General features: G+C 38.3%; 1 protein-coding gene across 1 annotated transcript; it reads left to right on the top strand.

Moving 5' to 3' along the window:
• PLEKHA3 (pleckstrin homology domain containing A3) lies at positions 1–27606 on the top strand. The gene is made up of 8 exons (XM_043894481.1): positions 1–920; positions 6416–6532; positions 12510–12665; positions 14958–15094; positions 16597–16761; positions 20053–20096; positions 21726–21841; positions 24803–27606. The coding sequence occupies exons 1-8, from the start codon at positions 881–883 to the stop codon at positions 24928–24930; spliced, it is 903 nt and encodes a 300-aa protein (XP_043750416.1). The 5' UTR covers positions 1–880; the 3' UTR covers positions 24931–27606.

Here is a 27606-nt window from a genome sequence, read left to right as displayed (position 1 = left end):
ACACCGCCTTCCTAGGAGATAATTTCTCACATCCCCCGAATATGATGTGAAGAAGATGCGAAGTTAACATAAATAGGAAGTCTTTTATTTTATTTTTTGAAAAGCAACCGCCGGAGGGACCGGAGGCTCAATTACAGGAAAACCTGAGAGGCCTAAATCAGCGCCTGACAGACGAATGCGCTGGGGGCTAGTCCTCGGGTTGGCCTGGGGGCTGCGCGCGCAGTGGAGTCTGCGTGCGCTAGTCCTGGGCCCCGAGGCTTAGGCCCCAGGATACCGGGGAGCGGTCGGCCCAGGAATCAGCGTCCGGGATGAGAGTGGGATCCCGTAGGACGCCAGCCGAGGGTCTGTAGGAGAATGAGGAGGAGTCAGGGCTCTGGCCCGCCCTCTTGGCGTAGCCTTTGGCTCGGCGAAGGGGCCGTAGGCCGCGCCCGCTCCTTCAGCCCCGCCGGCGGGGAGGGGTTTCCCAGGACGCGCCGGCCCCTTTCATCCAGGAAGTGAAAGCGACGTCGGGGTCAATGAAAATAAACGGGGAACCCGGGGTGGAAGGAAGGCGGGCTAGAAGGAGGGAGCGCTCGGCAGCGGAAACGCGAACGGGAGGCTGGCCGGGGTCGCGATTTTGCTGCCGCTTCATCCGGGGCTAGCCCGGGGATGTCTGCGCCCACGTCTCGAGGCCCCCGAGCTCCACGTAGCGGCCGCCGTCCGGGCCTTTGAGGGCCGCCACGTCCCTGCGGCGCGCGCGGCCTGAGGGCGGCTCGGTGCCGGCTGGGGGCGCCGGGGGCGGGGCCCGGGCGGGCGGGGAGGGGTTGCCCAGGCTCTGCGTTTCCCCCATCACTTCGGCCGGCGCTGGGCCGGGAGGATGCGCGGCGCAGGGCTGTGAAGCATGGAGGGGGTTCTCTACAAGTGGACCAACTATCTCACGGGTATGATGGGGTCGGGTGCCCCGGGGGGCGGCGGGGAGAGGACTTGAGCGGGGTGGGGTGGGGGGCTCCGGCGGGCAGGCTGAGGAGAAGGCGGTCAGGGACTCCTTCATTTGCCTGCCTAGGGGACCCCCACAGCGAAATCGGCTGTTTGGTTTCCGGGTTTAATCCCTCTCTCTGTCCCTTGTAAGTACCCATCTGGCTTCTTGAGGGGATAGTTCGAGACTACGCACCATCCTCCTGAGGGTGGGAAGTGTACCTGACCACTTCTTTGCCTGTGTAATAATATTTCTGTTTCCTCCTCTAGCTTCCGGAACCATTCTTACTCTACATACGTTGTTGCAATCTCTGTCTTTACTCACACTTAAGTATTCTGTTAATAACCGAGTTGTTGGGACATAAGACTGGAACGAACCCTTTAAGAGCCAAGTTTTCGTTTTAAGAAATATTTTCATTATATCTTTTAATTTTGTTTAGCAACACGGTTTATTTTAAAAGTTCTCTTGTTGAAGTCGTTCGAGCACAACAAGCAGGATTTTGGAAGCTGTTCCAAGATAATATTCTCTTAGAGGTTGATTGTCAATGAGTTATGCTTGTACTTTGGAATTCAGTTAAGTGTGTGAGAAATTGTGGGAGAAAGTACAGGATACAAGAAGGTGGATCCGGCAAGTCAGTTTCACTTGTGAAGTGGATTGAAAGGAATAACTCCAAAAAGCTAGGTGTTTCTGCAGCAATGAGAGACCAGCAGGGAAGGGCCCTTTTCCATGACACCAGCCTGGCTTATTAAAAGAGACTTAAATCTGAGTTGTAGTCCTGTCCCTGCCATCAACTAATGGTAAGAACAAATCATTTTTTCTCTCAAGATCTGAAACTGATAGTGCCAGGGTGATCAACTAGTTTATCCTGAAGGTGTTTTCCAACTCCAGAATTCTATGATCTCATTAAATTAGAGGAAAGAGAATGGATTTAAAGTATGGTTAAATGGCAAACAGGTATCTTGGTTTAGTGTAATAATAGGCCAATCTTGATTTGCTGCCTGCTTGTTCACTCAGCCAAAAGTAATTGTATGGTACGTTCATCTTGTGTACATCTAACCTTGTGCAAAATCTGCACATAAACACTTTTTAAGACATAACCACTGAGCTACAGTTGTCTCTTTTTTTTATTAATTGGAATGCTAAAGAGAGTTTTATAGCAGCAAATGTTTTATATGATACATAGATGTTTAATTGCATTAAAATGTCACACACTTTATTTCTATAACATGTTTTAAGAAAACACATGATGCAAATTTTTTATTACGAATTTTCACATGGGCAGTTGTGAGAACAGTTATACTGTTGAGTTTAACTTGGAGACACTAGCTACTATGTTTTGAGATGCAAATGATCATCTCATTGCAAATATGCGTAAGCACAGTGGCTTGGGAGTTCCTGTGAGGAACCTCTTATGTGTAGCCCAGAGCAATGGGTGATTACTAAGATGAGTCATAATTTATTCCTGGAATTAAGTGTAGTCTTAGTGACCCTCCAGCTAGTTGAGCTTTTAACCTTGTGTGCTGAAAGTTTATATCTTTGTAGAGCATTTAAGTTGACTGCTAGTATGGTGCATAGAAGCTTGATAAAATGAAATCTTTTATCTGGAACAACTCTTTTTAATATTTAAATTTGGCTCAGTGGCATGCTTATTATTACTTTTAGTTCATCTTAGGTCAGAAGGATGAGTGACTGTTCATACTGTGATCTTCAAGGAACCTTCCAGTTCCATGACAGTGTTCTTTAAGAATCCTTTGTAGAGAATAAGAATTTCAGAAACATTTGATAGTTTGAGATTAAAATAAATGTTTTGGAAAAAAAAATGTGTTTTGAAAAGGTAGTAAAAAAGGGAATACTATGAATCTTTTTTTTACAGATATAGTCTTCATATATATGTGTGAATCAGTTAAGAGATGATTTTATTAATTATTTCTTCAACGAGGTATGTAGAAAGGGTCTTAGCAGTCTTAATTAGATTAATATATTTAACTATAGTCACCTCTCAAGTTGGTACAAATTCTAAATGAATCATTCTGCTCAATATTTATTTGAAAGAGATACTGAATCACAATAATGCAAGTTTGGAAAATCACAATTTGTCCCATAAAGACACTGGACCTGGGGTAGAGGAGTGTATTTTCACTATACGCTGCTTATAATTTGTCAAGCTGAATTACTGTTTGGAAAGAAACCATTCTCATCATTTCTATGCATGCCCAATACAGTCTACGCTCATGGATGTACTGTCTCTCTACTCACGTGTGCGCTGAGTCGCTCAGTTGTGTCTGACTCTTATAGTCTATAAGAGTCATGTAGTCATATAGTCTATATGGACTATAGACCACCAGGCCCCTGTGTCCATGGAATTTTCCAGGCAGGAATACTGGAGTAGGTCGCCATTTTCTCCTCCAGAGGATCTTCCCAACCCCGGGATTGAACCCACCTCTCCTGCATTACAGGAGGGTTCTTTGCCACTGAGCCACCTGGGAAGCCCCATACTCTCATGGGTAACAAGCAGTATCTTAATTTTCTAGTATTTAATCATCCGTTCACTCCATGACTTTTTTCTTTTTTTTTAAGCACCTGGTATGTGCCAAGTGCCTTTCCTAGGTTCTGGGAATGCAATGATGAACAAGATAAAGTTCATGTACCAATTTGCTAGGCCTCATTAAGGAATATAGTGTTTCATAAAAAGAATTTTCCAAGCATCTGAAACCTGGTTTTGGATATCCATCCCTCTGAACGATATTACCACGTTCTCTACTGTGAAATTTAATCTTTTTATGATGACTCAGCATTGTTACTTTGAAAGTGTAACCAGTAAAGCCTTTTGGGGAGGTAAATCCTGGATCTATATCAGGGTTTAAGAATGAATCCCCTATCTGTCTCTGTCTTGGTACTATCTGACCCATAAAAACTGAACTGATTAATCATATAGCAGGCAGTGTCTAAAGTGACCAGGCTGAATGGTGATTTAATAGTCACAGAAAGAACAAGGGCAGTCACACTGGCTCCAGCATCGTTGCCATGTTATTAATCAGTGAACTATTGTAAATCAGTGATGCTTGATAAGATTTCAGGGAACACTTGAGTTTGATTCGAAAGAGTGGAAGTTAAGCTTCAAGGAAAGCCCTCATCCTCATCCCCGCCATTGCATTGGAGCCAAATCTGTGATAGTTGTGTACTGTAGCACTGAATAAACACTAATTAAATGAATTATTTTCAGTGTCTAGCATTTCTGCCTGTGCTGTGTAACGGCAGGGCAAAGAGAGAGGAGTGATGGGAATCCATGCTCTCACCACAGAGTAGGCAACTTCTCTGTAAGAGACTGGAATTCTTTCAGCACTCACTGTGTGCAAGGGGGTTGGTGGTGTTGTTATGGCTGTTGTTCAGTTGCTAAGTTGTGTCCAACTCTTTGCAACCCCTGGACTGCAGCACGCCTGGCTCCCCTCTCCTTCACTGTCTCCTGGAGTTTGCTTAAACTCATGTCCATTGAGTCGGTGATGCTCTGTAACCACTTCATCCTCTGTCTCCATCCCCTTCTCCTGCCCTCAGTCTTTCCCAGCATCAGTCTTCTCCAGTGAGTCAGCTCTTCGCATCAGTTGGCTAAAGTATTGGAGTTTCAGTTTAACATTCAGTCCTTCCAGTGAATATTCAGGGTTGATTTACTTTAGGATTAGTTTGATCTCTCTGCAGTCCAAGGGACTCTCAAGAGTCTTCTCCAATACCACAATTTGAAAGCATCAGTTCTCTGATGCTCAGCCTTCTTTTTGGTCCAACTCTCACATCTATACATGATTACTGGAAAAACCGTAGCTTTGACTATATGTACCTTTGTCGGCAAAGTGATGTCTCTGCTTTTTAATATACTGTTGAAGTTTTTCATAGCTTTCCTTCCAAGGAGCAAGTGTCTTTTAAATTTCGTGGCTGAAGTCACCATCTGCAGTGATTTTGGAGCCCAAGAAAATAAAGTCTGCCACTGCTTCCACTTTTTCCCCATCTATTTGCCATGAAGTGATGGGACTGGATGCCATGATCTTAGTTTTTTTGAATGTTGAGTTTTAAGCCAGCTGTTTCACTCTCCTCTTTCACCTTTATGAAGAGACTATTTAGTTCCTCTTCACTTTGTGCCATTAAGATGGTGTCATCCGCATATCTGAGGTTATTGCTGTTTCTCCCAACAATCTTGATTCCAGCTTGGGATTCATTCAGCCTGGCATTTCATGTGATGTACTCTGCATATAAGTTAAATAAGCAGAGTGACAATATACAGCCTTGTCATACTCCTTTCCCAGTTTTGAACTAGTCTATTGTTCCATGTCCAATTCTAACTCTTGCTTCTTGATCTGCATACAAGTTTCTCAGGAGACAGGTGAAGTGGTGGTTTGGTATTCACATCTCTAAGATTTTCCACAGTTTGTTGTGATCCACACAGTCAAAGGCTTTCGTGTAGTCAATGAAGCAGATGTTTTTCTGGAGTTCTCTTGCTTTCTCTATGATCCAGAGAATGTTGGCAGTTTGATCTCAGGTAATTTCCTCTGCCTTTTCTAAACCCAGCTTGTACATCTGGAAGTTCTTGGCTCATGTTCTTGTGAAGCCTGGCTTGAAGGATTTTGAGCATTACCTTTCTAGCATGTGAAATGAGTGCAATTGTACCATAGTTTGAAGTTCTTTGGAGTTTGCCTAGGCAAAGTGTTTTCTATTTGAGAGGAAGATCACATTGCAGAATTAGACAGCTGGATGGCACCTGAGAGGTCTTGTTCAATCCAGTTATTTTGGAGATTGGAAATTTTTGATATTTATTGAGATGAAAAGATTTTTCCCAGATTATTCAACTAAAGGGCTTCCCAGGTGGCTCAAGAATCCGCTTGCCAAGGCAGGAGACGTGGGTTCAATCCCTGGCTTGGGAAGATCCCCTGGAGAAGGAAATGGCAACCCTCTCCAGTTTTATTGCTTGGGAAATTCCATGGACAGAGGAGCCTGGTGGGCTGCTGTCCATGGGGTTACAGAAGAGTTGGACATGACTTAACAACTAAACAACAGCAACTCAACTGAAAAATGAAAATATAACTGGAACTAACATCCATATCTTCTGTTGCTTTTTCCATTCCATCATAACTCAACTCTCGTTCCGTTAGAAAAAAGGAGCAGTTTGTGTTGCACTGTGTATGTAGAGCGATTATTAAAGATGGATCTGATGGGTTGTTGAAGAGAAGATTGTGAGGCAGAATAAAGGTATCGTTCCCCATATTTATGCTGATCTAGAGGATTCTCCAGAAATCTCTCCCAACAAAATGGAGATTGAGGCAAAAGTATTTTGGGCAGATCTTGGCAGTTAAAAATTTCATTGTTAGAATGTTATTTTAGAATCAAGAAATAACATGGATAGCAAATTTTGTCATCCTAGTTTTCAGTGTGATGAATGTAACTTTACTGATCTTTTGTTATTTATGGTCTTTGTAGGTTGGCAGCCTCGTTGGTTTGTTTTAGATAATGGAATCCTATCCTACTATGATTCTCAAGATGACGTTTGCAAGGGGAGCAAAGGAAGTATAAAGATGGCAGTTTGTGAAATTAAAGGTAAGCGAACATATTGAATTAGATGAGCCTGAAGTTAGGTAAGTGATAGTTTCTTCAGCATACTGCAAAAAGAGGAGAAAACCAGGTAGGTATTTTCTAGTGCCATTTATCTCCATATCATTCAGAAATGGCATCTAGTGTTGTTAAGCACAAGTTTTTTTTTATTTCTCCCTCTATAAAAATATTTAGACTTGAAATTCAAAGTACAAGTGTTAGTCTTCCAATTTGGACTTGAATAACAATTTCTTGTGGATGCCACTTTAAGTATCCATGCTAAGTCTACAAGTGTATTTGTTTTTTTTTTTTTCCCCCTCATTCTCATTGAAAGGTATTGTAAAGATTGGAAGCTCAACTCAAAGAAGATGAGGCCAGCGAAGTAGATTTGTGAAATATGAACTCAGAGTTGTAAACGCTGGTTTTTTGCTGAGCTGCAGATAAGCTCTTCTGGGTTATAGAGATGTTTTCCGTTTCTTCTTCTTTTTTTATGATCTTGAGAGTTTCCAGGAGTACTATCAGGAATGTTGTAGGAAGTCCCTCTAGTGGAATTTGTCTGATGTTTTCCCCATGATTACACTGGGCTTATGGGTTTTAGGGAGGAGAATCACAGGTAAAGTGCCATTCTCATCACATCGTATCAGGAGTACTTGCTATCAACATGATAGCCCACTTTTTTTCCCCAAAGTATAATTTCTGTTTTAATTTTTTTGGAGAGGATGGCTTTTTATTCAGTGTAAAAGGACTTACATGCACTTTGGTGCAGGTCATGGGGCAGCTTCAGCAGGTCTAACCTGGGGTCAGGGGTGTTTGGTCCATCTGGGCTTCACGAGAATGATTCCTGACTATCTGGCTGTGACTGGCTCAACTCATGCAGTAATGTAGTTTCAATGTAAGTACAGCTGGGGAAGCACATACCATAGAACACTTGTCCGGGTCCAGCCTCGGCAGGATCCAGGGTTTACCCTCAGGATGAACGGCATCGGCGAGAGAGAGAGAGACAGACACGTGAGACCAGCCTTGATAGGTCCAAGTCTCAGGATGAAGAGAGAGAGAGAGAGAGAGACCAGAAGGGGGTGTTTGCAGCAGAGTCTGGCAGGGTCTGGCAATCCTTTATTTTTTACCATAGCTTTTATACCCTAAGTTAGTACATTTCTAAGGGGAAGATAGTTTAACATTACATCAGCTTGTTCTTCACGAAACCAGGGTGTTTTCTGCATACTTCTTTGTTTATGAGGGTCTTGTACATTATCTTCTGGCCTTGGGGCCTATTAACATTTTATGCAAGTCAGGTGAATGTAAACCTATTTTCTATGGTGACCTTAACTGAAAGGTAGCAGTCTCATAGGGCAACAGTACAGAGTAGAAGTATAACCTTGTTAACACAAAAATTAATCCTTCTGCAGAAGTTGTCAGTTGTGTTTATCTAAGAAGTTTACCGCACACTGACTGTACGACTTTGGTGAGGCAGCTTCTGCCTAGCACTCCTGGCTGACAATTAACAACCCTTTCATTGTTACCACACTAGGGCTAAGTTCTTATTTCTCTAGATCTTTAACTATATTAACAATGGTTTCTGTAACACAACCTTAGCACATTAAAAGCAAAAACACAGCAAGCAAAACACAGCAAGCAAACGTCAACCCAATAACCACCTTTAGAATAATTTTTTTTATGTTTTCTAATAGGACTCCTTCATCCTCAAAAATGCTCTCTGTCTATTAGGGCTTTTATATAATCAGGTTCTTTATGCTATTTTATGATTAGGATATTATAAGCAATCATGCATATTAGTACCAAGGGCATAAATGCATTTGGCTAACAAACTACCAGCAAAGGAGTTTAAATTAAAACACTCCTTTCACCCTGGATAATCTCATAAAATACTACCACCTGGGAAACTTATTGATTAAAGTTCTAAATTGATTCTTTTTTTTTTTTTCTAAATTGATTCTTATTTGGGAAGAGATCGGGGAAGGCCTTCTGCCTGTGTCACAGAAATTAGGGAGTAGTCTATTGAGGCAGGCATCAGAAAGACAGATATTGTCTTTAAGGTGAGCGCAGGGGGCAGCTTTTCAAAATCCCTGAAAACCTGATCTGCCTTGCCTGTCAGGCTTTCTCCTTGTGACCTTATCATGGGTGGGATCTCGTGAGCTGGCCTTTTCGAAACCCCTGAAAACCTGATCCACCTTGCCTGTCAGGTTTTCTCCCTCATGACCTTGTCGTGGGTAGGGTCTCGTGTGTTGGCTCCCGGCAAACACTCGCTTCTGAAATGTCCTTAATGGCTGCAGCCTCTACTGTGTTTTCAGTGATGAACTTTTGAATGGCCTTAATGGTGTCCTTGGGTACACATTGGGCAGAGTTGGTGCAGTGAATAGGCTGCACATGGCTATAGCCCTTTTAGGCACAACTGTTGTTTCTTCTTTTCTTGGTCATCTTGGAAGTTAGGACCTGAAAGAGCTGACACACTACTGTTGACGTTAATCTTGACCACCTGGCTGAGGCAGTGTCTATCAGATTTTTCTACTGTAAAGTTAGCCACCCCATTTTTTTTTTTTTTTTGCATACTGTGCTTTTTCAAAAGGGGAGAAATAAAGCGGTTTAAGTCCTGCTGTAATTTTCATAAAGGAAGGTTTTGTGGACCATTGATTCATTTGTGTGTGTAGTTCGGGTATGTGGGGTGCAAGCAGGTAGGAGAGAGCAGACAAAATGATAATGAAAAGTATTGAATTCTTCAAAGAGAATTGAAGGAAAAGATAAAGCACTAGAGGAAGGAGTGTTAAACCATACAGGGGTTCATGACTACATAAGATATAGGAACACTTCACCCTGGTGGGACTGTTACATGTGTAGTCCCTGAACTATATGAGGTGTAATTTTTTTTTTTTTTATAAATCACACAAGAAAAGCACATTCAAAGCATGGATTTTTATTTTTAAAATGATGGTTTTATTTAATCATATTCCTCAGATTTGATTCCAAATGAGAAATCAAATTACATTCAAAGTTCAAAGATTTGACAACCTTGAGGATATTCAAAAGACTGTTAGTGGCAGAATTCTAAGGCAACTCTAGAACTTTTTTAAGTCATGGCAGCATTTTTATTGTCCTTGTTTGTGTAAAGAATAAGATACAGAAGTGGGTATAAATCTTCAATATTCAGCCTTATGAATGCCAAAGTACTGAATACAATTGTGTAATTACCACCCAAATCAAGAATTAGAATATTGTCAGCATTCCAGATGCTGGGATAATAATCATGTTCCCTGAGGCACTAATCTCTCTAAAAGGTTACCGTTAATCTGACTTTTATCACCATAGATAAGTATTGTCTGCTCTTGAGCATTTTATAACTGGAATAGATAAGTATTTTTTTGTGTGTCTGGCTTCTTTAACTGAACATTATGTTTGTGAAAGCCATCTAAATTGTTCTGTGTAACAGTCACCATTCTTACTGATGTGTAATATTTTTATTGTGTGATTGTCCCACAATTTGGCTTTCCATTCTGGTATTGATGGGTGTTTGTTTTTTCAGTTTAGGGACTGTAATAAGTAAAGCTGCCATAAGCATTCTTATGTATTTGTTTTGTTGAACATATATATGTGTTTCTGTTCAGTATATATCTAGAACGGGAGTGGAGTTGCTGAGGGAGGCACTGAATATTCATACATTCAACATTAATGGATATTAAAGAAAATGTCCTTTGTTTTGGCTCCTCCATGAGGCATGTGGGATCTTGGTTCCCAGACCAGGGATTGAACCTGTGCCCTCTGCATTGGGAATGTGGAGTCTTAACCCCTGGACTGCCAGGAGGTCCTAGAAAATGTTATTCTTGACCTTTGTTAAAATAGTAAGGTACAAGGAAGCAGACTTAGCGATGTAGAGAGCAAGCTAGTCTTTACCAGTGGGGAGCAGGGAGAGAGAAAGAGTAAAATAGGGGTAAGGGATTAAGAAGTACAAACCACTGTGTATGAAATAAATAAGCTACAAGGATGTATTGTACAGCCAGGGAATGTAGCCAATATTTTATAATAACTATAAGGGAAATAGAGGAACTAAAAGGCCTCTTGATGAGGGTAAAAGAGGAGAGTGAAAAAGCTGGCTTAAAACTCAACATTCAAAAAACTAAGATCATGGCATCCAGACCCATCACTTCATGGCAAATAGATGGGGAAAAAGTGGAAGCAGTGACAGATTTTATTTTCTTGGGGTCCAGAATCACTGTGGACAATCACTGCAGCCATGAAATTAAAAGATGCTTCCTCCTTGGAAGAATACCTATCATAAACCTAAACAATGTATTAAAAAGCAGAGATATCACTTTGCTGACAAAGGCCCGTATAGTCAAAGCTGTGATTTTTTTCCAGTAGTTATGTACGAATGTGAGAGTTGGACCATAAACAAGGCTGAACTCCGAATAATTGATGCTTTCGAATTGTGAATTGTGCTAAAGAAGACTCTTGAGAGTCCCTTGGACAGCAAGGGACTGATTGATCAAATCAGTCAATCCTAAAGGAAATCAACCTTGAATATTCATTGGAAGAACTGATGCTTAGCTGAAGCTCCAGTACTCTGGCCACCTGATGGGAAGAGCTGACTGATTGGAAAAGACCCTGATGCTGAGAAAGATTGAGGGCAGGAGAAGGGGTTGACAGAGGATGAGATGGTTGGATAGCATCACTGACTCAACGGACATGAGTTTGAGGAAACTTGGGAGATTGTGAAAGACAGGGAAGACTGGTGTGCTGCATTCCTTGGGGTCGCAAAGAGTCAGACATGACTTAGTGACCGAACAGCAAAATATCCAAGAATGGTCTTTATAAGTAGAATAATAGGATAACTAAACTTTTGTGGCACTTATTTGCCATAGTACATTGAGCATCTGGTCAGTATTTTCAGTAATTGATCATCTAAGCTAGGGCTTCTGCCAAACTTTCTGGGCCCCTCATCATTTGACTCCACTCAGCTTGTGTATTCATGAATATATCATTATTTTGTAATCCAACACAAGGCTCTATTTAGGCCTATCTCCTGATATCCTTAGTACATATTGTGTTCAGTTCCTCGTCTAGGCCTTTTCTTGTGCTATTTTTCTCTTAACCAAGTTCTGCTGTCATCAGATCCTTCTTAAGCTTTTTCACTTTCTGCTGCTTCTTACTTTTCGTTATCATCACACATGATGTCTCTGTATCAAAGAGTTCAGCATTTCAGTGCTTTATTTTTTACCATATTAGTTTGTTGCCTGGATAAAATTATTTCCTCTGTTAGAGAAAAGACACCTTTTCCCCCTCTTCTATCTTTCCCTCTACAAGCACTGCTCTGAGCAGAGTAAGTATTTGTTGATTAATGACAACATAACAAATTAATCTTACAGCAAAGATTGAGGATTGGCTCAGTATAATCCTTGGCTAGCTTGCTTTTGTCTGAGATCCAGGGTGGGGGGAGTGTAGGAGAGGAAGAGGAGGGTGGAGAGGAAGCGGAGATCTTCAAAATGCTCATGTTTTCCCAGTTATTATGAGATGCTCATTGGTTGAGGACTGTTGTTCTGATGGAAGGTTACTTTAGTTGCCATTTATTACACTTTATCTATATGCCAAGCACCATCCTAGGTCTGGGTGGGAGGTGGGGAGTGTTCCAAAACACACGCTGCTTTTAAAGAAATTAGTTTTAAAAAAAGTGTGGGAAGTGTGGCAGTGGTACAGGTGGTCCCAAGGGAGGGAGTTCTTAGATCTCACATTTCAGTAGCTAATTTGTTGGCTGTTTTCTCTTCATGTGCTGCCACCACTTGACTGCCCACCTGGGTATATGTGAGAATGGTGACTTGGAGGGTGCCCCTGGAGGGCCCCTTAGGGAGGTGGTGCTGCCTGCATCTTGAATCAGGGTTTGTTGTTTTAGGTCAAAGTTTTAACAGTAAGTGATGATTTGATTTTCCCCAAATTACTTAAGTCTGTGACTGTATCTCGCCTTTGTTTATCATCATAGTCCATTCAGCTGACAACACAAGAATGGAATTAATCATTCCAGGAGAGCAGCATTTCTACATGAAGGCAGTGAATGCAGCTGAGAGACAGAGGTGGCTGGTTGCTCTGGGGAGCTCCAAAGCCTGTTTGACTGATACAAGGACTAAAAAAGAAAAAGGTAACTATACATTTTTCCTTCATGGTGAAAATATTTTCTTAAACATAAATGTGAGTTGTTACGTTCACTTATAGTAAATTATTCCAGGGAAATAATCAGAAATGTTGATCTGTGTACATAAATGTTCATTATAATGAAAAAATCTCTAAATATTGCCAAGGTTTACATTTAGGGGAAAGGTTCAGTAAACTATATAGTGCTTTTGTAGGCTGATATATTATGTAGCCAGTAAAATGTTTAGGAGGAATTTTGATGATGTGAGGAAATGCCCAAAGTCATATGATAATTAATTAAAAAGAACAATATTCAAAATTATGTAGCCATTCCTTGGACAGCTCAGGAAAAATATGTAAGTATTGGTCAAGTTCTTACCTTTGCAAAGGGAGTTTGTGGAAAAAAGACTCACTTTTCCCTTTATGCCCTTTGACTGGACCTTTTGACTTTACCCTGTTCACACATTGCCAGTTCAAAAGCAAAGCAAGGAATTCCACTGCAGTCCAGTGGCTAGGACTTGGTGCTTTCACTGGCCACAAGTTCAATCCCTGGTCTGGAAACTAAGATCCCCCAAGCCTCAAAGCAAGGCCAAAAAGAAAAATAAAAAGCCAAGCAAATAACTTAGGTGTTAGTCCAGTTATGTGCAAATATAATGTGAAACTAATAACAGTATTTATATCTTGGTTGTGAGATTGCAGGGTGTTTTTCTATATTTTTTTATTATATATTTTTTGATTTTCAAAAATTTTCAGAGTATATATTACTTCTATAATTAAAAACAGTAGAAGTTATTTAAATTGGTGAAAGCAACTAAATATGGATATTGAAAAATGAAGGCTAAGGGTTGAATTTAAACAGTTTTCAAATATATGGAAGAACATCATGGATAAAGTATGGCTAAGGGTAGGATAAGAGAGAATGAGTAGTCAAAATAGCCAAAAGATGGAAACAGCCCAAATGTTTATAGTTGGGTGAATGGGTAAGCATAGTATGATATGTACATACGGTGGAATTTTATTCAGCCTTGTAAAGGAAGGAGATTCTGATAAATCCTACATTGATGAGTTTTGAATACACGCTGAATGAAATAAGCCAGTCACAAAAGGAAACATACTGTATAATTCCACATCTGTGTCTTTGTTTCATAGAGACAGGAAGAATGGTGATTTCTCAGGATTAAGGGAGGGGGAAAAGGGGAGTTAGGGTTTAATGTGTGTTGAGTTTCAGTTGGGGAAAACGAAAAAGTTCTGGAGATGGATGGTAGTAATGGTTGTATAATAATGTGCATGGTCTTAATGCCATCGAATTGTATATTTAAAAATGGTTAAATAGTAAATTTTGTTATATATATGTGTGTGTATGTATAATATGACTACAATAAAAAAGAAAGAATGGCCTTAAACTTGGGTAGAAATTAACTTAGGTTAAATGGGCAGATAGATCTGAGCTGCTTTGGTCCACTCTGGCTACAGGGGCTTTGTGACTAGCGCCACAAAGCAGTGGCCCTGGCTCCAGGAGTATGGAGAAGCACCAGGATCTACCGTGTGTGCCCCTTCTCCTTTCTCTGCTGCTCACGCATCTGTTTAGAAGGTATTGGTAATTGAGTGGCTAAGATTATGGCTGATGTTTCGTGTGTCTGGAGATAAGAAAGAAAGAAAAGTAGGTTCTTAATTAAAACAGATTCTTAAAACAATATTATATGAAAATGAAGCTGTGAAAGGAATAAAAAAATAAATGCTTATATAGAGCAGTTTAACAACATAAAAGTTAAAAACTTCTATATACTGAAATACAATAAAAAGTGAAAGAAAGCTGACAGATCTGGAAAAATATCTGTAGTATTTTGAATGGATGAAAGATTGCTATTTTTAATGCATAAGAACTTTTACAAATTTTCAATTTATATATTATTAAGAGAAAAACAAAAATCAGAACTGGAAAAAGGACCGTAAAGGACAAGAAAAGCCAATTTACAAAAAAAGAAATACAAGCACTTATTAAATGAAAGATGAATAGTGGAATGGAAATATCCTGTATAAGGCATTCATTGTCATCAACCCATCTCTGGAAATTAATCTGCCTAAACTTCATGTCAGATATATGACTGCCAGCTTTTTCTAGTTATCTAAAAGACGATGTTTCCTCAGGGAAAAACTTTACATTCTGTTTCCAAGGTCTCATACCTCTTAGGCTATAGGTGCTTAATCTATTGCCTTACTTTTTAACGATTCCATTTTGTTGCTTAGCCCCTAAAATATGAATATGGTCTGTTTGAATGTTTGCGTGTGTTCCTTTCAGAAATAAGTGAAACCAGTGAGTCTCTGAAAACCAAAATGTCTGAACTTCGCCTCTACTGTGACCTCCTAATGAAGCAAGTTCATACGATCCAGGAATTTGTTCACCATGATGAGAGTCATTCATCGCTCAGCATAGAGGTATATCCAAGAATGATCCTTTCATGTCTGGTTATGCGTTCCTGCACACGTGTGGGTGAGCACCTTCACATGAGGTGACTGAGGAGCATTTTCAAGACAAGTTATTCTCAGCGTCAGACCTCTTGTACTGTAGACTATCTGGAAACGGGTATGATCTTTTAGATTTGGCCTGTATAACCAGAGTAAAGCAGCAGGCAGCACATTTCTCCAAGGAATCAAGGCCTGTCTTTATAGCCAGTTGATACTTTGATAGTTGGGGTGGGGAAGAAGCGTTACAGCCTCTGTTCCCTAACTGACTGCATGAGTTCACTGGACAGCTGCTGTGTTCTTTCTTTTCTAATAAGGTTCTAGCTTAGCTATTGAGGGTTAATAATTTGGCTTTATAAAAGAACGTGAAAAAAATCCTCTTAGAGCAGTGAAGTAAGAATCAAAATTCAGATTTATGAGACCTGGCTGTGAAGTAGGCTCATTCTTTCTGATAAAGTAGGACAGTGAGCCTTCCTGCTCCCTGGGTGAAAGGCCAGCATGGTTCCCAGTTCCCTTTTGCCTGACTTGGGAGAAGTGGGACACGAAACCTTCCTGCTTCTACTGTGGCCTTCTCCTCCTAGGGAAGGATCATGGCAGTTGTCTCTGCAGGTATGTGAAACTTGAAGGCACTTGCTGCTTCATTGCGGGCTCTCAGAGGCCGGTGCCCTTGCATCTGCTCCAGTGGCTCAGGGACAGTGTCAGGGACCCAGTCTTGTGCCTTCCTTCCACTCTGCCATTCTTGCTGTGTTGGTTTTTTCTCCTCATGCTGAGCCTTCTATGCTACTGCAAGGTCTCACAGAGGCAGGAGGCAGTGGGATGGCCATGGTAGAGAGAGTCTCAATTTGCTATCCTTGGCTTTTATCAGAGAATGAAAATTCCAGAACCCCAGCAGACTTCTCATTATCTTTTTAGTCTGAGTCAGTGGAAAGTAGGAAAAATGAGTATTTGACAAAGGATCATGGAATCAATGTGACTGACTTATACCAGTCTATATTCATCACCCAGGGGCAGGACACTCTGCTGTCTTAAAAAAAACCTTAGAGTTTGTATTCTACCAAGCGAGAAATGGTATGATAACGTGCATGGGGTAGGCATGAATCCTGCCTGCCTCTTAAGTCATCATCATGGTATTCCACTACTGTGATCACCTTTGGAATTCTGACACTTAGAGGCTTACAGTCTAGGTTAGGTTTTTTTAAGATAAATTTTTGTACACAGTTTTTCAATATGATGCTTGGTTTAAGTGTAAGTTATTTTTTCATGGAGTCTAATTTCATATATTGTTTGCCTGAGAGACAGATAATTTTTATTCATTCATTGATTTAGTTTGCTAAGGTAATGTATTTTAAATAGATTTGAACATAATCTAATAAGGTGCCCATTGAAGGTAATGTTTATTACTTGATTATAAGATGGTATATGAATCCACATAATTGTGTATGAGTCTGTTCAACTCTTTGCATATTATTTTTCAGAACATGAATGAAGCCTCTTCTCTCCTTAGTGCCACGTGTAATACGTTCATCACGACGCTTGAGGAATGTGTGAAGATAGCGAATGCCAAGTTTAAACCCGAGATGTTTCAGCTGTCCCATCCGGATCCCTTAGTTTCTCCTGTGTCGCCTTCCCCTGTTCAAATGGTTGGGACTTGGGGTTTTTCTTCCAATGATATTGCATGTAGCTTTGTTTTTGTGTTTGTTTTTAGGGCTGGAAACTGGCAGTGGGAGGGAAAGAGTCAACAGGGTGATTCTTTTTGACTGTAGTCAGCTTTTATATGGGAGCCTCTCAGTTGACGGGCTCAGTGTGTGCCAGGGTCCTGGCCCCCTCTCCTTGGAAGGGCTATGCCATTTACCCCAGCATACCAGGAAAATATAGAACTCTGGGGAGCTGTGACATTAAAGATTGGGGAACATGCTTCTGTTTGGTAAAAGCATCGCAAGAGGGTGATGACTTACTCACAAGGGGTTAAAATTAAGCAGCTCTTTAAAGGAGTTGTAAGAGTTTGAAACACCATGTTACAGGGGAGAGAGTATTTTGTAGTCGGCATTTGGATTTGAACCTTCCAAAGAGGCAAGGTATTTAATCTCTCTGGACTTTATTTTTCTCTCTCTAAAATACATGTTATTTTTACATCAGAGGAGATCTAACCTGTTTAAATGTTAGGTTAAACATTAGGTTCTTACTCTGAACAGCAAGGACTCTTTTTGCCAAGGGTGGTGGCTTCATTGACTTTTCAATGTAATAAACTTACTCAAGCATGCTGTGGGGGAACTTGGAGATGAGATAAGTTTTGATGAAACCTTACATTTTTTCGAATCAAACTATTTTCATGAGCCCTGGCTTTTATTTAGCAGTTACCTGAAGGCTTAATTGTTGGCAGAAATAATAAGGTACAACTTATTCCAAGATTTTCTTACCCACCACAGTAAATTTAGTCATATGAGAATTAGTAACAGTTATTACTTACATTTATTTAGATTGTGGGTGCATACTAAGTTGCTTCACTCACTTCTGACTTTGCAACCCTGTAGACTGTAGCCCACCAGGCTTCTGTGTCCATGGGCTTCTCCAGTCAAGACTACGAGAGTAGTAGTATGGGTTGCCGTGCCCTTCTCCAGGGGATTCTCCCAACCCAGGGATCGAACCCGCGCCTCTCAGTCTCCTCATTAGCAGGCTGGTTCTTTACCAGGAGTGCCGCCTGGGAAGCCCCATTGAGATCATAGTTTTCTAATTAATTTATGGTGGACTAACAGCATCCTCCGAGATAAGTATACCATGAAAGTGGGTTTTATAGCCAGATTGGCCTGGGAGTGTTAGGTTAAGTTAAACAAATTGGGTTTCTCTGTCATAGGACTTCTTAGAACCTCTTTTATGCTGAAGTGCATGTGAATCTCTGAGGAGAGGTGGTGTGTTTCTGAAATTTATTTGGTGGTTGAACCCTTCTGTGTATTTTTAAATAACAACTCACAGGATTGTGGCATTTGATAGAATGCAGTTTGACAGTGTTGCTTTTTAGAGCAATTTTAGGTATACTGTGAACTGCTAAATAACATTATAATTGAACAGAAAACCTTAATCTTTTGGGATGGATGTAGTGTGTTCCTGAGCTTGATATACAAGGGATGCACAGTACACAGTACTTTTTTTTAAGGTGTCAATTATTTTTTTATGAGGTATTTTGTTTTATAGAGTCAAATATAAAGAAAACACCTCAGACCTACCTAATTACTGCATCGAACTTCTGAGGAAAATGCTTTCTGTTATAAATGTTCTATAGTCCAGAGAGGTCATATGTGTATTTTATGTAAACCATAATAACTGTCTCTTTTAAACTAAAGTCTTTTATCAGTGGGAACATACAAAAAATCCAATAAGTTAATCTAGGAAATATTGGTTAGAGGCCACTTATTTTTCCTCACTGTGCCATTTTACTTCATTCTTAAAGCAAAAATTGTGGCTTATGGTAAATAGTTCTGGAGACATAGAATAGAAAGTAAGGTCAGATAGTCTTCAAGGGGACTTTTTTTTTTCTATTTTTTTTTAATGACGTGAGTAAATGAAAAAGCTGAAAGATTTGAGAACTCCAAAATTAACTTGATCTTTATAACTGCTTAGGATAATCTCATGTCTCTCTTTAAATTAGCTTGCATTCATTTATATCTCATCATCATGGAAGTTTAAACACTTGTCATTTTGATCCATAAATTGAGTGATAATTGTAGTGGGAGTATTGCTGGGTGTGTAATACTAAAGGAAGTGATTTCCCTTAAAGGAGCTGTTAATGTCCAGGTGCATCTTTATTTTAATCATATTAAGTATCCCTGGACTACAAATTGGATGGGTCTTAATTTTCATGTCAACAGGGATTTCTCAGAGCAACTGTAGAAGGCCTTTATGTAACACAGCTGTTAGACTTGAACTTACTTCTAAGACTTTTGAGCTTCTGTATTTAAAGCAACCATCCTTAGTTTAAATAAAAACTTTGCTTTTTTGCTACCTCGCTAAGCATTGAAGTAATCTACTTAGCTGCCTCTGTCTTTTTGGTGGAATAGTTAGATTTTCTAAATTATGTTTTGTATTTTTCATATTAACTTTCTGATGAATCAGATTTTATTTATTTATATTTTAAGTATATGATTTTAGAAACCTAGTTGAGGTTTAGGGTTTCTCTTCTGATTTCTTAAAAGACTTGAATTATTAATGCTGTTTTCCATGAAAACCACCCACACTCTCGAACATCTGTGTAATAGCTACCTGAATAATGAATGGCAAGGAGAAGCTCTGCCTTTTAAAAAAAGAGACAGAGAGAGACATTTATTAGACTTTTCTTTTCTGACTTTCTAAATACTTCTTTTCATCACAAATAGTGTGATATTTTTTTGAGGGGGCTAGTTAGGTATATTGTTTTATATATACTTATATATATATGTGTGTGTGTGTGTGTGCATGCATGCTAAGTTGCTTCAGTTGTGTCCGACTCTTTGCAACCCTATGGACCATAGCCAGCCAGGCTCCTCTGTCCATGGGATTCTCCAGGCAAGAATACTGAAGTGGGTTGCCGTACCCTCCTCCAGGGAATCTTCCTGATCCAGGGATTGAACCCATGTCTATTATGTCTGCTGCATTGGCAGGCGGGTTCTTTACCACTGATGCCACCCAGATACATATATAAAATAAAATTTGGTTTTTAATATTGAGAAAATAATCGAGCATGTTTTTGTATGCTTTGAGAAAGATTTCAGTTATTAGTTACTAGGGAGAAAGCTTTATATTGTGCTAATGTTACTTGAGTCTGTAAAAAACAAATTTTGGGGGGCAGCTATCTTTTCTTTGAGTAAATTTATGTTAATTATCATCACCATAATAATATATTAGAGCTGTCTTATTCTACTTGACCTATAATTAAGTTTATTTTCTTTTAAAACTTCTAGATGAAGCGTTCTGTTAGCCATCCTGGTTCTTGCAGTACAGAGAGGTAAAAAAACCTTTTCTTTTGACCAAATTCTCTCAAAATTCTACCTACCTAGGGAAATTTTTTTGTCTTTCATAAAGTGGAATGTAAAGTCTGTATGGGCAGAGACTTGTTCTGCTTTGCTCATCATTGTTTCTCTGACTGCTTAGTATAGAGCCTGGCCCCACTAGATAGTAAAGAGAAATAATGAGTGAATAAAATAGCCAGTAAGGTAAGCAACTTGCCAGCTATCATTTTTTAAGCTGTAAATTATAACAAGTGATGGTAAATAGAAGTCCATTTTCAATGTATTAAGGCTCCAAGCTTAGGCTTATTTTACTATAGTTTATTATAGAATCATATATTTGTTCTGGGCTGTTTTATTTGGAGCTAAGGCTGTTACTCAAAAGAGAGAAAAAGGAATTGATATTTTAAAGTATATATTCATATCAGCACATTTAAAAAATTTACCTTTTTGATCTTGCCAGTATATCCCATGCTATTTATCTTAGCAGATAATATTCTTTTGAGTTGCTATGGTCGTCTTATTGGTTCCTTGAAAAGTGATGAAATTATAGTGACATGGGCATTTATGTCTCTACATTAATATGGGGTAGAGGCAAAAAGTGGTTATTATAGGATTATATGAAATCATGTATGTGAAACTTTAGAAATTTGTAAAGTACTATAGAATTTAATGAATCTTTCAGTAAGTGTCTATTGAGTGCTACCAAAAAAAGAATAAATGCTGAGACCCCTTATTATTTTGTCACTATTTTTCCCCCCTCTCATGATTATGTAATTGATTGAACTGTTATGTGCTCATAGGAGTCCAGTGTTGTATCTAATTCTATCAGGGAATGAAATATTTCACCAACTGAATTTTCCAGAAAAATAAAAGCTTGATTCCTTTAACAAAGGTTTATTTTTTTCAAATTTTTATTTTTATGATTGAATTTTTTGACCTGTATCTTATCCATTTTGCCTTATTAAATATACAATATGAGTCGTTGAAAACTTTTATTTTTTCCTGGTGAATCAAGTTTGTCATTATGAACAGTAATGTTGGGCTGTCATCCAGTGATAGTGCTATTGAGTGGTGGTGATTTGCTTCTGTGTTGAATTTTTTAGTTTGATTTTTCTAGTTTTCTGGTTTTCCAAATTGATTTGTGAAAACTAGTTTTTCTAGCCTTCACTTGCTGTGTTTATCCACTCTTACTACTGTGAGTGAGTTGGCTCCTAGCACACTCCCATACTGCTGGCCCATCCCCTTTGCTCTGCTGTTTAGATTGGATATGGGTGACACCAGATACATACACTTGTGAAGTCTGTAACTTTTAGTTTTCAAATACTTGTTAACCATAAGACATGTTACTCTCTAGCTGGACCTTCCTCTGTAAAAGAAGTCACTTCATTGTACCTCTTCCTTTCAGTTTGGCTCAGAGGCTGTATTCCCCAGCTTAACAGCTAGATTCTAAATGATTTGACTTGTTTATGGTCTGACCTCTGAAGGAGTAGAATGTTGCTGAAATTGAACTTTTGAGTATAAAAACAGTTCCTCTTTCATTTAAAGAGAAGTCATTGAAAACTGCAGTTAAGTTGAGGATGTTTTCATTTGTTGGAAATCCTTAAATCTTTTTATTTAATTTACAGGAGTAGCCACTCTATAAAAGAACCAGTGTCTTCACTTCACCGACTCTCCCAGCGACGCCGAAGAACCTACTCAGATACAGACTCTTGTAATGATGTTCCTCTTGAAGACCCAGATAGTAAGTTAGAAAGGGTATGACTTTCCCTTTGGCCTGTTCAGCAAAATAGGTGTGGGGCTCTGTAATTGTTGAAATGAAGAATACTGGCAGTGAATAGGGTCAGTACTAAGAAGTACTAAATATCTCTTTGTAAATGCCATATCTTAGATTTACATATGTAATATCAACACTTTTACTCCCATTGCATTTTAGTAATTTCTTAGTAATCTTATATTCCCACTATATTTGCATTTAAAAAACATTTTAGAAGGAAGCATAAATTGTGAGTTGGATTCTAGGGAAAAATAAAGTCAAGTTCTAAGTTCAGAGAAAAATAAATCAGCATTGTTACTTAAATAATTTGAAATGGCCAAGGTAAACAATTTTTTTCTGGTGGTGATGGTGAATTATACTAACATATATTCCTGTGCTTTTTTCTTCCTTATTATTAAAGAGACAGTATACTGTGATTGAATAGGAAAGATTTTGTGATTTATGTTAAATTTAATTATCTTTTTCTTCGGAGGAGAAGCTTTGAAAGTCTGTCAGAATATGTACTTAGACAGTAGTGACCATGATTTCCAGTGAATGCAAATATGGTATAATTATTACAACTCCATTAATAGACTTTTGCTTTCCAAAGTCTTTACTATTTTTCCATGAAACATGTGGGGTAGAAATTACATACTATTCTCAATTAAGGAACAGGTTGTGTTCCAAGGGTTTATTTGTAAGTCAGCTGCTTAGAACAAGATTTTATTTCCCTTATGGAAATGAAATGGTGAATGGTAGTTAGATTCTTTAGACTGCATAGAGGAGCCCAGCTAATTTATAGTGTGGCTGAAATGAGATGAAACAATGGTGTTGGATTTCTAGTATTCGATTATATTGAAAACATTCATTAACATAGAGTTGTTTGACTTAATCAGAACATTAAACAGGTTTAATCAGAGGGGAAAGTGAAGTTGATGAAGATGGTTGAGATTCTAAAAGGAACTGCTGCTCACTCTGAGATCTCAAGAAGTTGTTGGCATCTTTTTTCCTTAATGCCCATTTTTCTTACAGAATTAATCTATTTATTGATGTAGAACACTACTATGTACTCATTATCATTTTGAATTTAAGTTGGGGCAACAAGTGAATAAATGAAAGAAGGAAACGGATTGAGTAGGGGAAGGGTATGGGAGAAAGAACCTTACCCAGACCAGTTTAATACATCTTCGAAGTGATAAGAGAAAGAGGGAGATGGTTAAAGAGGTTAAGTATGGGGAAAAAATGTCACCTGAGGCAAGTTATATACATTGCGATTTACCTTACTCTTTCTGCCTTTAAAAATACATGGCCCTTTTCATCTAGAGCTTATGAAACAGTTTTGTACTGCCTTGTACTTTTTTTTTTAATGCCATTTCTCTTTTTTAAGGGTGTCATTTTCACTTGTGATAGCTAAATTAATTTTTTAAGCCAGCCATTTTTCTTAGCTGTCTTTTCTTTTAGAACCTCTAGTTCTGAATTGTTGAAAACTGTTTTCATAAGATCTAGGTGTAAATGGCTTATTCCATTTAACAATTTAGCTGTTAAGGAGTGTAACAAAATTAGTTATACACCCGTGTATGCAAACCCACACACATACCTGCATTAATATTTATATGCACATGCATTAATCTTTATATACATACATATATTTCAACTCTTTAAAACTTTTTAAAGTTGGCAAGTATAGGATAGGTCAATTTTAGCCTTAGATTTCCTTCTTTTTACCCTAAAATTTAGTGTCCCAGTTAGCTGACAAAGCAGAGCCTAATACAAAGCATGTGTTAGTTATGTTTCTTAGAAAATGTGGGCTTCCCTGATCTCAGTTGGTAGAGAATCTGCCTGCAATGCAGGAGACCCAGATTCGATTCCTGGGTCCAGAAGGTCCCCCGGAGAGGAGATAGGCTACCCACTCCAGGATTCTTGGGCTTCCCTTGTGGCTCAGCTGTAAAGAATCTGCCCGCAATGTGGGAGACCTGGATTCAATCCCCAGGTTGGGAAGATCCCCTAGAGAAGGGAACGGCTGCCCACTCTACTCTGACCTGGAGAATTCCATGGACTGCATAGTCTGTGGGGTTGCGAAGAGTTGGACGCGACTGAGCGACTTGCACTTTTTAGAAAGTGTACTGGGCAGATTGACAGTCTTAGTTGAAAGTCTTTATGTCACCACATACTTTCCTTTGAGAGATGCAGCTACTTCTTATTAACGAGATTTTTAAAAATTTATAAATTTTATGTTAAATTAACAATATGTTCATGTGAAGATGAACAGGCCATGCCATTGTGTTTCATGTGCTCGCTTGCAGCTGCAGTACTAGCTTTGTGAGCTGTATCCCAAATGGAGCTGTGAGAACTTTCAGTGTGAGGTACCTAGTCAGCCTTGCTCAGAAAGTCTTGCGATGCTTTGCTGTATACCTGAAACTAACAAAACATGATAAATCAACTATACGCCAATGAAAGCAAACTGTTAAGGAAAACAAAGCCTTGTGATGAAAAGACCAAGACCTGAGTTAGTCCTCCTTCTGTTGTTACCAACTGTGTGATCTTGGGTTAGGCCTGTGGTCTTTTCAGAACTTGGTTTCTTCACCTAGAAAATCAGGAGGATGCCAGTAGCATTAAAACGATAAGGCTGAAAAAGCAATAGTTAATTAGGACTAAATTCAAATTCAGCAAATCCTTATTGATTACTCCATTATGTGTGAACCTTGGTTCTAGCAATGAACAAAACAAGTATCTCTACTACTTCAGATACTTTCATAACTTAGGAATTTTTCGGTTTCTCCTTACAACTGCCAGTATTATAAAAGTTAGATTTTTACTCTTTTAAGCAAACCATCAAAAGCTTAGCAGGAAGCTACAGGGATTTTATGTCCCTGAATAGAAAATGTTCTTTCACAGAGAACAGGAGTTATACTGGTAGGATGTTTAACTTTTTAATTAATTTCTTAATAGGACCTGTTCACTGTTCAAGAAATACACTTAATGGAGATTTGGCGTCAGCAACAATTCCTGAAGAAAGCAGATTTATGGCCAAAAAAAAATCTGAATCAGAAGATCCTCTTCTATCCTTCTCTTCCTGAGGAAACGGAAGTGTCCAACTTCCGCTAAGTATTGCTATGCAAAAGCTGCTGTAATTAAACTATGTTATAGGGAGTAGTTTTTCCCTTAGGATTTCTCTGCACTTTATAGAATATTGTAAAACAAACAAAAAAACAACCCACATACCTTTGAAGTGTATTTTATCTTTATATAGTTTATTTGCAAGAGTATTTTCCTAATAACTTCACAGTATGAATGTGCATCTGTTTTTTTCTTTTTTTTTTTTAAACAAATGATGGTGTAACATTTTGACATCCATGAGGAAAAATGTAGATATTTTTCTAAAAAACTGTGAGGGACTGACAGCTTAGTCAGTGTGTATTGTAGCTTATAAACATGAAATCTTATAAACCTAAGGTTTCAGTTTGACAGAAGTGTGATATATGTAACTTGTGCCATGGACCAAATGGTCACTTTACCCCAGCTGAAATGAGTTACGGTTGCAGCTTGATGGTGTTTGTATTATATTCCTTTAAGCAAAAAGGAAACATTTAATATTTGAGATATTTTTACCCCAGATACTATGACATTGAGGATTTTAAAAAAACCAGACTGTGCTGTCCTTCATATATGAAGTTGACACTACTGATTTATCAATACCAAATGTTGTGTTAAAGTATTTAATTTTTACTTATTTATTTTTCTGTTGCATCAAAAAAAAAAGATTGCATCCTAACTTTTATGACCTACCAAATTTAAGATGTGTGTACATTGTTATTTACTTTGTCATAGAAAGAAGTTAATGTTTGTAGGGACCTTGCTCACTTCACCAGAGAAATAAATGACTTGCAATGGAAGAGGATTTTAGTGCTTTTTTCCCAGAATAGACATTATTAAGCTACTGTTGTAAGGTATTGATATTTGCAGCTCTTTAGAATATCTAGACTTTTTAAATTTATGAATATTTATAAAAAAAGGAATCTGTCAAGGCGACTGCCCTATGTAACTTGAGAATGGCATTATTTAAAGAACAAATAGCATTTTTTGGTAGTGCCTGTCCATGCCGTCAGTGTTTGCCTTGTAAACTGTTTTTTCCATTCACTTTGGAGTGACGGTTTTGTCCAAGGTTTTAGATGAGGAGCACTTTAAAACAAACTGGTTTGGTGTTTTTAAGTTAATCATATGTTTAATAAATATGTGGTTTTTGCATTCAAACTCATCATATAATACATTGTATTTTTTACATTTATTGATAGTTTGTCTAATCTTTATCAAATGGTAATAATATTCTTTACTGCTTTGATTTTGTTTGTATATTTAGACCTCATAGTAAATGCACAAGTAAGGCATATTTTTAGCTTTTTTGCCTGTGAGCTTAGAATGTTATGTCCTATTTCATTTTGAATTTCTCTTGTAAGTTTATGTGGGAATTGTTTTAAAAGATTTGTTTAAAATATTTTTTAAACAAATTAAAAAAATATTTGTTATTTCCTTATTAAAATAAGTCTGTATTTATCGGCTTTCTTAAGTTTAAAGTGGACATAAACAATCTATACACATTAATATCCATTTAGATAAACTGTATGCTACTTAAAGTACTTGAAATTTTAAATAGCACACAGGTCATTAGACTATATTAGGAGGAATCTTTTTCTGCTCATGTACTTCATATGTCTAGTTTGAGAAAAAAGAAGTTTGATAATATAGTAAGTTTTCATGTTGAGTGAGTTATCAGGTTTTGGGCTTCTTTTTTTATTTTTTGTAATAGGCATGAGTAATGATAAGACCATGGAGATCAAGGTGCTACTACTGACTGTGGGAGTTTTTCTAGTAGTTTTTTTTTCTTTTTTTTTAAATCAATAGGTTTATAATGGAAACACTATAACAAAGCTTTTGAACTCATGGAAAATAAATCCATTTTCTATTGCTTTATCCAAAAATATGAGTTCCTGAACAGTTTTCTGTAAATATTTTTAAAAATAAAATACAGTTACTTCTGACTCATATCATTTTTTCTCCTTGAAGCAGGTGCTTTGAACAAGTTTGCTGTATTCCTAAATATGGATTTTATTGTGACTGGAATCAACTCATTTGTGAAATCTTTTTTTTTTTTTTTTAAGGGAATATCAATGTATCTGGAATTACATAGGTTTTGACCAGTAAGTTGGTATCATGAAGCAAAGCTTCAGGGAACCTTGCATTTTGAGGAGCCCAATGTATTTTCAAGGGTGCCTGACTTTTCTGAATCTTAAGAAAAAGATGAACCAAATAAGAAAAATTTCATAAGAATTTTAGTTTGTGATGATTTTTGTAGTGTCTAATTATTGGTTGTTCTTGTTTTACTTTATCTAGGCCTTAGGGTTGAGAAATTTGGAGACTCTTGTATATCAGCGATCTTCTAAGCAGAACCAGTGCTTGCTTTCTGTTGTGTAGGAACCCAAGGCTTCTATGCTTAAAATAACTTTCCATGAGAGTTCTTTTGTAAGTGGACCAACTTTGAACTTTGTTATATTACACTGAATTCTTGTATTATCTTCAGTCAGGACTAGTCCAGAAATGGATGCTATTTAAACTTAAATTCTAAGGCAAGAGATCTTCATTTTGACAATTTCCGTGGAACCTTTCACCTTGAACTGTAGGTTTTCACTATATGTTATTATAATTAGTGTTTAGAAGTTATCATAAGATCTCAGGAAATACAGTCTTGTAATATGTGA

Source organism: Cervus elaphus, chromosome 33 (genome assembly GCF_910594005.1).
Source record: "Cervus elaphus chromosome 33, mCerEla1.1, whole genome shotgun sequence".
Taxonomy (NCBI): Eukaryota; Metazoa; Chordata; class Mammalia; order Artiodactyla; family Cervidae; genus Cervus; species Cervus elaphus.
The sequence above is the reverse complement of the archived record's forward strand: the minus strand, read 5'-3'. Positions and strand labels throughout refer to the sequence as shown.

Bases quoted from the DNA above. Each gene is read 5' to 3' on its own strand.
- PLEKHA3 (XM_043894481.1), top strand. From the start codon at position 881: ATGGAGGGGGTTCTCTACAAGTGGACCAACTATCTCACGG. The intron at 6,533-12,509 runs GTAAGCGAACAT...TTATCATCATAG, and splicing joins GGCAGTTTGTGAAATTAAAG to TCCATTCAGCTGACAACACA. The intron at 15,095-16,596 runs GTATATCCAAGA...ATTATTTTTCAG, and splicing joins ATTCATCGCTCAGCATAGAG to AACATGAATGAAGCCTCTTC.